The sequence below is a fragment of the Gymnoscopelus microlampas genome (assembly GCF_963454915.1).
Source record: "Gymnoscopelus microlampas genome assembly, chromosome: 17".
NCBI lineage: Eukaryota > Metazoa > Chordata > Actinopteri > Myctophiformes > Myctophidae > Gymnoscopelus > Gymnoscopelus microlampas.
In genome coordinates, this window is record NC_139954.1 from 50,056,695 (window position 1) to 50,068,858 (window position 12,164).

At 41.8% G+C, this 12,164-nt stretch overlaps 2 protein-coding genes across 2 annotated transcripts; one reads left to right on the top strand and one right to left on the bottom strand.

Annotated features, from left to right (window-relative positions):
• Positions 1-713: 713 nt before the first annotated feature.
• LOC311064480 (uncharacterized protein) lies at positions 714-4,705 on the top strand (the record flags this gene model as incomplete). The annotated part of the gene is made up of 11 exons (XM_084084308.1): positions 714-726; positions 1,004-1,274; positions 1,369-1,504; positions 1,593-1,721; positions 1,815-1,995; positions 2,106-2,182; positions 2,278-2,470; positions 2,612-2,809; positions 3,560-3,731; positions 3,875-4,023; positions 4,384-4,705. 11 exons carry the CDS (start codon positions 714-716, stop codon positions 4,551-4,553), a joined length of 1,689 nt encoding a protein of 562 aa, XP_083940434.1. The 3' UTR covers positions 4,554-4,705.
• Positions 4,706-5,584: 879 nt separating this feature from the next.
• LOC311064481 (P2X purinoceptor 7-like) lies at positions 5,585-7,642 on the bottom strand (the record flags this gene model as incomplete). Its single annotated transcript, XM_084084309.1, has 4 exons — positions 5,585-5,768; positions 5,938-6,104; positions 6,473-6,542; positions 7,389-7,642. 4 exons carry the CDS (start codon positions 7,640-7,642, stop codon positions 5,585-5,587), a joined length of 675 nt encoding a protein of 224 aa, XP_083940435.1.
• Positions 7,643-12,164: the final 4,522 nt, after the last annotated feature.

Sequence of the window (12,164 nt, forward strand, 5' to 3'; positions counted from 1 at the left end):
CTGTGTGTGTGTGTGTGTGTGTGTGTGTGTGTGTGTGACTAAAAACACATCAATTCAAGTTATATTGGTTGTATACAGTAGCCCTATATAATGTATATGAACTTCCCCAAGCTCACAACATATCACAATGTATTGTGAGCTTGGAGATAAGCTGTTTTTGTCAATCAATCTTTGCCTAGGTTATAATGACTTACTGTACCTATCCAAAATAGAGATGCCAGGTTAACATGCCCAAAATAGGGGCAACAGGTTGAGAGTTAGCCCTATAATGTCTGTGATATTACATACATTTCATGTATTCCAAAATACACAGCCATAGATCGGTCCTATCCCTGCCCGGTTAGCAGACTGATCTGGGCGGCCTTCATTTGTGTAGCACTGGGTGTGTACTCACCCAATAATTAATTCCTAAGACTTGGAGTCACATATTGTCCTCTAGTTTAATATCCATTTGAAGGTTCTGTCAGAAAATGTGTGTTTAGTAAAATTCCACGTGCTGCACACAGGCGACATTCTCTCTGGGTGAGGGGCTAGAAATGAGTGCAGGACTGAACATATCAAAACTTCCGTTGGGAAGCACAAATTGACGCCTGTCAATTGTGTGCCCCTTACGTTTGTGCTTACCAAAGGAAGTTTTCTTTGGAATACATGAAATGTATGTAATATCACAGCTATTCTAGGGCTAGTTGAAAGTAAGCAAGCCTTTCAGAGCTATGTGGCTCATAGGTCAGGAGCCTATCTTCTGTTTCTGTAGTGTGAGGCAGGGGAATTGAACCCTGACCTCCCAAACTCAGGGTGGACACAACCACAAGGCCACTGAGCTGAACAGTTTGAAACTAAGTGGTTCATGTTATTAGCCTATTCCATTACACTCTCTGTAACCACAATGTCTGCGATCGAATACAATGAATAGCATTACAGAACATATTTTGCCAGCATTGTCTTCCAAGTTGCATGCACATTGGTTTTTATTGTCTAAGTTTTGTGTCTTTGTGTGGATTAGCAACCCAGGTGTGTATGAACACTAGGGATGCTTCAACGTGGATGCCTGACCAGTGTGGCATCGAAGATGAAGAGCCACTGTTCAGATCCACACCCACATCCACACCCGAGACTACACCAAACTCCACACCTACATCCACACCTGTAAAAAGGTCACGGATTGAAGATGTGGTGAACTTGGAGAGCATGGACACTGACACAGAGACACAGTCTGATGCCACATATGTGCCAGATGACCGTCTATCTCAGAATGTCGCACAGGATATTCACAGGTAATAATCTAATGTTCTTTGATGAGCCTCTGCCCTTTGTGTCTGTTATAAAATCTTATATCCGTTGTAATATGTTGTAATATCTCCTCTCCAGTACTCCACCGTGCAGTGCAAGGAAGTACATTGTGTTTGAGGACAACTTGCTGCAGTTGCTCAACACATGTCCCACTTGTACCCGCACGTGTACACTGGAGAAGCATGTGATTGGAACCTTCCTGTCTGTCACCCAGGTAATTAAATCATGTGTAATAACTATTGTTCACAATTATTTGTCATTGTCACTTTTATCAATATTTGTTTTTGCTCTTTATCCATTAGATCTGCCTCCCCTGTGAGCGTCGAGCCAAGTGGCAAAGCCAGCCCTATATTGGGAACCTCCCAGCTGGGAACATCCTGCTGTCTGCGGCGGTGGCTTTCAATGGGGCTTCATTTACCCAAGTCCACAAGGTAAGTTGATGTGTAGAATCATCAACAGCTGCAGTTACAGCTCAACACGTTGGTATAGTATTAGCGACCATATTTTTCTTGTTATTCACTTAGGTTCTGTCATCACTCCGGCTCCAGTCCATCTGTCCGAGGACTCACTACCGCCACCAACGTGCCTACCTCCAGCCAACCGTTCTTCACCAATGGAAGCTGGAGCAGGCCAAGGTGATAGATGTGGCCAAGGAAGCTGGCAAACCCATTACTTTGGGAGGGGACATGAGAGCGGACTCACCGGGTTAGTATTCAACGTGGATGCCTGACCAGTGTGGCATCGAAGATGGAGAGCCACTGCTGTTTACTTGTAGAAATGCAAATGCAGTAATAACAGTCTCTCTCACCCCACAGGCCACAGTGCGAAGTATGGCTCATACACCATGATGGATCTGGACCAGAACAGGATCCTGGACATCCAGCTTGTGCAGGTTGGAATTGTGTAATGTTCATAGTCGTTAGCATTTCTTTGTCCACAATTAACCTGTGCATTAACAAACATATTGCTAATTGTTTTTGTTGACAGAGTAATGAGCCTGGGGTTCGTTACAGCAACAATATGGAGATTGCAGGTTTCACCAGGAGCCTGAAGTTTCTGGAGTCAGCTGGGTTGACAATAGGTGCCCTTGTCACAGATCGTCACCAACAAGTCCAGAAGTACATGAAGGAGCAGAAGAAAGACATCAAGCACTTCTATGATGCCTGGCACGTGGCCAAAGGTTGTTGAGCCAAGCAATCACAGTGAATTAGTGTAATTAATGAAATTCTAGACATACTTTTAGTCAACTTGTTATCAATCTGAGCATGTGTAAACTATGTATTTACTTGTGCAAATTGTTTCTCTTTTATCCTCTTCAAAGGCCTGTCCAAGAAGCTAGAGGCACTTGGGAAGGAGCGTGGCTGTGAGGACGTAAGGAAGTGGCGGAAGAGTTCGATCAACCACCTGTACTGGAGCACATCCACGTCACAGAGTGGTGAAGAAGCTGTGGCTAAGTGGACTTCCATCACAAACCACGTGCAGAATGTCCACCAACACAGCAATCAGCTCTTCCCCAACTGTACCCATGAACCGCTTACAAACAAAGCATGGCTTTCACCAAGTGAGAAATTTACTTTGTCTACAGCTTATTAATGATGTCCTACAAATACTTCTCCATTGCTTTATTCTCAATATTGATTGTATTGAAGAACATATTGCCATGTATGTCATTGGTGTCATGTGGTTATGTAGTTGAACAACACTTTCATTTTCCTTACCCCTACTCACCTGTGATTATAATCTAGGTTTTCATTGAGTTTATATGGTTTTGTAGTATTAGCAGTCAGTGAGGGACATTTGGATTCTTGTACCTGCAGTTATGAATATTTGGCAAATAAACCCCTCTTGTTTTTGAACACCTAATTGCCTAAACACCACGAAAATCTGTGAGTGTTGTAATGTACTTTATTGAGTAGTTCAGAGAATTCAGATGCTGCCAATGGTCAGTAGAGGGCAGTGCAGTCTTCATATTGTGTGGACATGCGCACACCATTCCAGAGGCAGACAGACATGTCAGTCACTTATGAATGTTTCTCCAGTTTGTGTATCGATTCACATCTGAGAACTGTGATTCTATTGACTGGCTACCTCAAACATTACAGTAGTCATAGATAAGTAGTCATAGATAACACATGAGTAGGAGTGCGGAAAATGAAAAGTGCACAATTTATATTTGTCATGACAATGTTATGAGTTTTCCACTCTGATAACTGAATTAAGAAATGTAGGTTATGTTTACCTCCTTGTTATGTTTTATAATGCTTTATAGGTACCAAAGCCTGTGAAAGGTTTGGTGCTGTGATGCTGACAGGCCAGTTGCTGAAAGACGTCGCCAAGATCAGCCCCCGACAACAGACCTCATCTATTGAGTCGTTCCACAGCCTGATCCTTCGCTTCGCCCCGAAGAATGTGGTGTTTCCTTTCATAGGAATGCTGTGCAGGTTGGTGACTTTATGGTCTAATTTTGTAAGAATGCTTGCAGCTTAGTACAGACTGTAAAACATTTTTAACTCATTAAAATGTTCCATAATGTTGAATCCTCTTACTGAATGTGATGTAGTTCTAATTGTCCCACTATATTTAGATTGCTTTTGGCGTGCCTGCACTACAATGAGAATGCAGACCGTGCGAGAGTCATGAGGCCAGATGGGAAGCCCAAGGTGAAAGTCCGCTTCCCCAAGTACAAGAAGGGAGACTATTCCTTCACGCCTGTGAAGGTCAAGCCCACATGCAGTAAGTTCCAATAAGGATTGATATAGAAGTGTTATTGGGATTTTCATATGCAAGGCTATATTCTCGGATTTATTGTGATATTTACTGCCTCTGTAGTGATCAGTTTTACAGGAATATAAAATAAGTACTTTGTTAATATATATATACACCTGTTCCACCAAAGAACACCTGTTGAGTAAGCCACTTCTTTTGTCAATGAGCTTTTTCCATGTGCATTAGACATCCAATGAAAAGGATTAGAAAATGTATTTTAGCTTACATAGGACACAGAATCACTTTTGATAGTTATAGTATGAAAACAATCTGATGCCTGAATTTGTGCAGCAGGTTTTGAGTTCTGCATGTCTTGTTTTGTCTTAGATTATGTGGACACCTTACAGCAGCTCCTGGAGGAAGTGGTGGACAATCCACGTCCTTTTCAGGGGAGGAGAGAGGCCATTGAAGTGCCAGCGGCACTTTCTGCCGAATATGAGAGGCCGGATCCTGAGGTAGCACTATCCAGATGGTCGCGGTATGCGATAGAAACATAAACATACAGTCTTGGGTTACATGGATACCTACAAGCCTCCCCTGTACAGACATGTCAAATGTTTGCCTATCTCATGGAGTTTTGGGCAAGAACCATGCAGTGTTTTGCATGCTGTACAAATATGTCATTTCTGCCTATTGTAAAAAGGAGACCACTTTACTGCATCTATAGCTGCATGGGATCACTGTACTGCATCTATAGCTGCATGAGATCACCATACTGCATCTATTGCTATATGAGACCACTGCATCGCATCTATAGCTATATGAGACCACTGTGCTGCATCTATATCCCACTGTACTGAATCTATAAACCACTGTACTGCATATATAGACCATTGTACTGCATCTATAGAGTACAGAAGTCCTGACGTCACCCGTTCATCCCCAGGTTCGTAAAGTAATGTCTCTATGGAGAATAACATTGGATCATCATAGAATCGTCTCATATAAGAATTGTGGTCCAAAAATAAACAGACTGTCTCGGTGATATTGTCAGGTGTGGAATGTGGAAAGTAGAGGGCAGTTTGCTGGTGGCCAGGTCATTACATGGGGCCACAGTCTACAATGATAAGCTGTGAATATTTGCTGGCTGATGGCGTGCTAAGAGAAATGTTCAAATTGTGTCTCTTGTAAGCTTAGTCACAACACAAATTGCACAGCCGTCCCAACAGAAATGACATCATGGCCAACACACAGGATACAAATATGCATTTTTCCTTTTTCTCTCAACATTCCAGAATACCTCAGAGTAACATTCTCCTGATCTGCATGTTGTATGTCTGTGGCAAAAATGTAATTCGCAAGCCAACATGGCAATGACCCCTGGTCACAGTAATTATTGTAAATAAATGATGGTAAATACACACTGTTGAGATTGTCAAGTCATTGTAAATATAGTACAGTTTGATCATTTTAAATATATTGTCAACATTGTAATAAGTAATTGTACAATTATAAATGAAACATTTCCGTAAAGAAATCAAACATAACCATAAACATTTTTTTTACATTTTATTGTAACTTTTACAATTTAGGCATCTGTAAGGTGGGTAGTGATAGGGGGCAGCTTGAAGCCTACATAATTCCCAGCAGTGTCCGGAAAGGTAGAGCGAATCTTGGTGACCGCACAGGAGGGAACAACCTTTCTGTTATGTTCTCCCAGATATCCCCAACACCAGCGCACAAACGTCCGGTAAGCTGTGTGCCGATACTGCCTATTGGACAGAGAGACAGGCTGTGAGACAAGATTTACTGCACTCAGGATGCTATGCTTATTTTACTAAACATTTTAGATGTGATGGTCTGATTTGGTACACCCGCGATATAATCAATGACTTCAAAGTCAGCCTGATATGTAAACTACTGTTAGCCAGAAATACTTACGCCTCCAAGGACTCATTTTGAGGTGTAGGAGCAAGTGGCCCGTAGTACTGCAGCATGATGGAATATTCCATCTGCAGGACCCAGGGACTGAGGCAAACAGCGGCAAAACCAGGATGCTCCGTGATGCAATGCAGCTCTGTCTCCACCTGTCCAAACTTGTCCATCACCTGTTAGAAAGCAGACCGAGTCATGGACAGCTTTATTTTTTTGCCACACAACCCTCACCATTATCATTAGCCTTGGAGGAGATCTATCTAGATAGATAGATAGATAGATATATAGATAGATCTCACATTCACATAGATCTAAAAAGATAGAGATAGATAATAGCTAGAGATCTGTAGATTAATTGCCATGGACATGTCACATATAGTAATATCTATAGAATAGCTATACCTTTTTTTTGGCTTACATTTACAGGGGTGTGAATGATGGGTGCACATTTTAGAATTAAAATTCAAGCTATATGCTTGTATACTGTCAACACAAACACTGAAAAAAAACCCTGAAATTGTCATGTTGAAATAGCACCCACCTCCAAATACTCTCTGCAGCATTTGTTCTCCCGACCTGAAGCCATGAGCTGGCAACGACCACACTCGCACCTAGGAAGAGGAAGGTTACATGACATCAAGGGCATTAGATGTGAAAATGAAATGGTTCCATTAGTGACAAGGTTCTGTTAGTGACATCTGTTACTGAAGACCACAAGACCAATGACATTACAGTTCGAAGTGAAAATGACATGGTGTCTTTTATTGACATGGGTCTGTTATTGATATCTGTTAGACATAACAAGGTGATATGTGAAAATTACATGGTTTTGTTAGTAAGATGACTCCGTTAGTGTCATGGTTCTATTGGAATAATGCCATTGTTCTGTGGTGAAGTTACACCACAGAGTGTGTGTGGAGTTGCCATGTGATTCTAAATCACTAGTTATATACATGCACTAAGGCAGTGCTTCTCAAACTTTTTCATGCCAGGGACCCCCAAATGGATATATATTTGGCCGCGGACCCCCATCTGAAATTGTTTTTGTGCCAGGGACCCCCAGAATAATAATAAATATATTCAAAGATTTGCACAAGTCTTCAAGATTTTTCAAAAATAGCAGATCTACAAGCTCATGAGCTTGTAGATCTGCTATTTTTGAATAGCCAAAGTATAAAATTATTGTGATGCTATATTCACACATTTTGCTGGGGACCCCTGGAACCCCCTCAAGGACCCCTGGGGGTCCCCGGACCCCACTTTGAGAACCAATGTTCTAGAGAACATTACAGAAGCTCTGGTCCATAGAGTTAGAAGGAATGATGAAAATACATAGATGAAAATCACGAAACTGAATTATACTGAATAAGGTAAAACACCAATGTTTCTAGCAACCACACATCATTTTACCCCCATTTATTACATCCAAGCGAACAACAATATAAACGCAAACCTACCATTGATCTGCGGCCAACCCTTCTCGGACATGTGGCTCCGACTGTTCGGCTTCTGCTGCTGGGGCCACAACACCGGGTTCGACGGTTGGCTCAAACATATACGGTTGTACACCAAACGCTTCATATGGATAGGCCTCGTCGTCTTCACTTTCACTGCCGTCAGTGAGGTCTGGCGGTGGAGGTGAAGGTGGGGGGGAAAAGTCCTCCACAGAACCCACCAGGCTATCATGCGACTCGTCCATGTTGGATTCCATGCCGGGTATATAAACAAACACACAGGTAGTCAGGTACTGGACTGGTCGCTGTTTGAATTTTGAATCCTGTAGTCAGGTGGCCGTGGGGGCGCGACTTAGAGGCCGGAGTGATCAGTGTTGCCATGTCTGCTTATTATAAGCGACTTGATGAAGACGCGTTGTAAGCTTGTAGATCGGCTATTTTCTATATTCAATTCAATTCAAAGGGCTTTATTGGCATGAGAAAACATACGTTTACATTGCCAAAGCAGAAAGCACAATACAACAATACAGCAATACAATCAAAACAAAACATATGTACATTTGAAAGTCAGAATCTTCAATAGATCAATTATTTCTATGTACCAAGATCACTGGGTGGGTGCAGGTATAGTGCACTGTGCAGGAACATACACAATGATTAGTCTATAGGGTGGTTGTGTTCCGTTTGATATCCTTCTCCTATCACAGCAACTCACGAATCTTGCATCTATATATAGATGCGTATTTGTCTCGCAATCTGGCAACACTGCTGGTGAGTGACACAATACTCGTATTTATCCCCGTCCGTCCACTGAGGTCTTGGGCGGCTTTACCCACTACTCCGCAGCTATGTCTGCTTAGTGCTTACAGGCAGCGCTTTGAGGGAGAGATTCGTGACGAGGCTAATGTTGTGAATGAAACTGCGCTCACTCAGCTTACTGTTTGTGTAACCCAGATGATCAACCAAAGATGCCGAAGAATGAATGAATAAAACAATGAATAGTTTGTTTAGAAACAAGCTACAGTATGACGGCCACGAACCCGCCATGCGTGTCTCCATTTCTCCCCCGACCAGAGGCGGCACAGAGCGGCTCCGAGGAGAGCTGAGAGCACCCTCGGAGAGACAGAGCCATGTTTGCGTTCAAACAATAGCGATTTTTACCAATTCAACAAATAAGCATAAATAAACTACTTCACATGAACAATGTTGGTAAAACTAAGAGATTTGAAGGGGAATATATTTTTTTTATAACCACATTTACAAATAAAAGACAAATTATGTATAGGTCACTTCCTCATTTTGTCCCGGTCTGTTTCACGCAGTCACAGTGCGAGAGGACAGGTCAGCGGAGCAGAGCAGAGCCACTGTACAATACATGATATCGCGGTTTTCAAACTGTTTTCATAGAGACCACGTGACGTACAGTATAACACATGATTTTTTCGGGCCGTGTCATAGTCCCTTTAAACGTTTTCAGGCCAGGGACCCCCGTTGGGGGGTGGTACAGCATATATTGTATAATGCAGGGGTCTTCAACGTTTTCAGGCGTTTTCAGATATACTTTTGCTGCTCTTTTCTCCCTCTACACCTATAACTCTTTGCCAAAAATAGCCGATCTACAAGCTCACAACGCCCGCACTGCGAGGCGTTGTGAGCTTGTAGATCTGCTATTTAAGTTCTCCTCAGAAAAGGGATGCTAGGGTTCAAGTGGTTAATATAAAAAAAGAAAAATCATATCGCACAAAGATTTGGCGGACCCCCTGTAGTAACTCTGAGGACCCCCTGTTGAAGATCCCTGGTATAATGTATAACATTGTGTTTCATATGTGTAGACATACGTACCATGTTGTGCATTCAAGCTATTCAAATAATAGATTAATATATTCATTCATATCCACTGCCATTAGTAAACATACTTTACTAACTGAGAAGAATGTAATACTATCAACAATCTACCACACAAGATACTTTTGTACTTTTACTCAAGTACATTTTCATTACCAGACTTGTACTTGTAACAGAGTGTTTCTACAATTGCAGTATTGATATAATTGATTCATTGATATTCATTGTTAAATAAATATTACAATGTATGTCTATTATTATTATTATTGCTGTTATATATTTCGCTAACTTCTTCTCTTTAACTTTATATTAGTGAAATGACGTTTGCATTGAAAACAAATGTATCTATTTTTGGTTCGTGCGCATGTGCGTGCTTGTAATAGTGTGTGTGTGTGTGTGTGTGTGTGTGTGTGTGTGGGGAAGGGGGGCGGGGCTTGTGTCGTGTTCGTGTGTGCACGTCATATAGTTGTTTGGGTGCGTGCGCATGTGCGTGCGTGTAACAGCGTGTGTGTGTGTGGGCGGGGGGGGGGGGGGGGGGGGGGGGCTGTGCTTGCGTACACGCGAGAGGGCATTCCCGGGGATGCCCTCTCGCATGTACGCATGTCTGCTTGTCAGACCAATCACAGCCCTTGCTTTGTTGTCCCTCCCCTTAACTACGCCGCTCTGGCAGAGCTCGGCTCAGTTCTCAAGTTTTACAGCGGATGCTAGGTCGCTCGATACTAGGTCTCTCCGGTCGATCAATATTGGAAACTGTTCTACTTGATTTCGGTTCATATATCACTGATCTACTTTCATTTCGTCGTCTTTTGGCTGAGGTGAGTAATATTACTTGATATATACTTTTTTCCCGCCTTTATTACTTTATTTATTATTTTTCCCCACCTTTTTTGGACTACATGAACGTTCAGCTTTTAATCAACATTGCATTTGTTATATCTTGTCTGTTAAAATTGAGCTTGTAGATCTGCTAAAACTAACTTTAAGCAGCCTCTGAAACTGGGTTAAAAACAACCTAGGCTAACCAGTGCTAACGGCTATAAACGTATGCCTACAACTTCCGCATGGCAGTGAGGTAAATGATTACATTATCAACAGTATTGCTATCATGTTTATGTATTTACCAGGGTCACAGTGCACATTAATCAACATGTTGGTTTTCACATCCGTGTAATGAACCAGAGTTAGCCAGAAGCTAGTGTGGGAATCTAGGTGACTGGTGCACCCACTGCACCTGACCTGGTCACATGACCAGGAAGTATAAAAGTCTAGTTCTTCCTAGTAGAGAGCCATTTTGACTCTGCTGCAGAGGATGGTGTTTCCCCTTTCAGCAAGGGTGAAGGAGAACACATGGTACGCCAAAGCTCATCTTTGTGTAGCACATTATAACATTTGTAAGGCTACCCTTTTGTTTGTTGCAGCTAATGCTACTGCTAGCCTATTGTTTGTTTGAGCACATGCTATTACTTTGTTTGTTCGCCTACTGTTTGAGCACATGGATGCTACCATGCCTATAGCACTTTAATTTGTATCCACATTGTTATGTTTTATTCTATTCACATGTATTTATTATTTTATTTCAGTTTACAAACGAAGTGACCACCAGTGAGCTGCTGTGCGGTGATTAGAGACCTGGAGATACTGGTACAGCTGTATTGATTTTATGTGTTGCCTCTTTGTGCATTTTAATGTATTTTCAGTTTTGTAACATCACTGTCTTCTTCTTGTAGCCGTGGTGCTGGAATTGTCCCCTGCCCTTGTCCCTGCATTGTGCTGCATGTGTGTCCATTCACTGCAAAGCAAAGTAGGTCTATGCTGTTATTTTTAATGATTTGAAAACAGTGTTTGCATTATGTTCAAATACTAGGGCTGACAACTAATGTGTTTTGTCTGTTTCCTTAAAGGGACCAGTCCAGCCACTGTTTTCCACTGTTATTTTGATTGATTTTGATTTGTTTATTTGAGTTTATTCATTTGAGGTACAGTAGTTAGGCAGTAGTTTTAGATTTGCATTTATAGTGACATTGTTTTAATTGTTTCTCTCTTCTTCTTATGTTACAGTAACCGTGTTCAAGGCCGGGTCCGCCCTGTTACACACGCTTCCATTCCTCTCTTGGGACTGCACTGTGGGACCTTTGGGTTTTATTGGTGTGTATGTAAAATCGTGACACTGCATGTTTTTGTATTGACTTTTATAATTATTTTATATTGCATGAGTTTGGTGCCAGGCCTGTCCCCTTCGCTTTCCCCCAATAGTACCCTGTAGTATTGTGTGTACGGGCCGACCCGCCCTTCCTTATTAGAAGAGAAAAATAACTTGTCACTTTATATCCTTGCCCTATTGACTATTGCCTGATATTTTAATAATCCATGTCATTACATAATTGTTTAATAAAGTATGTTATATTTTGACACAAACTGCCTCCGGTAAATTGTTCCTGTCTAAGGGAAAGTGGTTATAGTACACTGTGTTGAACATTCTAAGGTTCAGGGGTTCCTCCTGCCCCCTCCACAAGCGGGAGGTGGCGTAGTCAGGCATATTACAGTATTATTACTCAGTTACTACACTAGCTTTCATCTGTAGTCCCTGAGCAGGCTGTTAAAAGTGGTGATATAACTATCCATACAAAAACGGTTGTATTAATAATACCATACAAGACCAGTAGACATAGTACAGGAGACAGAACAATGATATTTTATATGTTGGTGGACTTTACTGAGACAATGGCAAACAAAGTATAGAGTAACATGAGTTTAACTCTAGAAGGAGATGCTGTTGTAATGTGACTGTTTTACTAGCAGTAAATAGACATTCATTTGACGCACTGTTTGGTTCAACAAGTGTTTATCTGCACCGAGCAGCATTGTACTGGGTTGACTAATGTTAGAGGACGACGCGGTTTTGTTGTTTGTTGTTGTTTCTCTCCCCGAACCTGG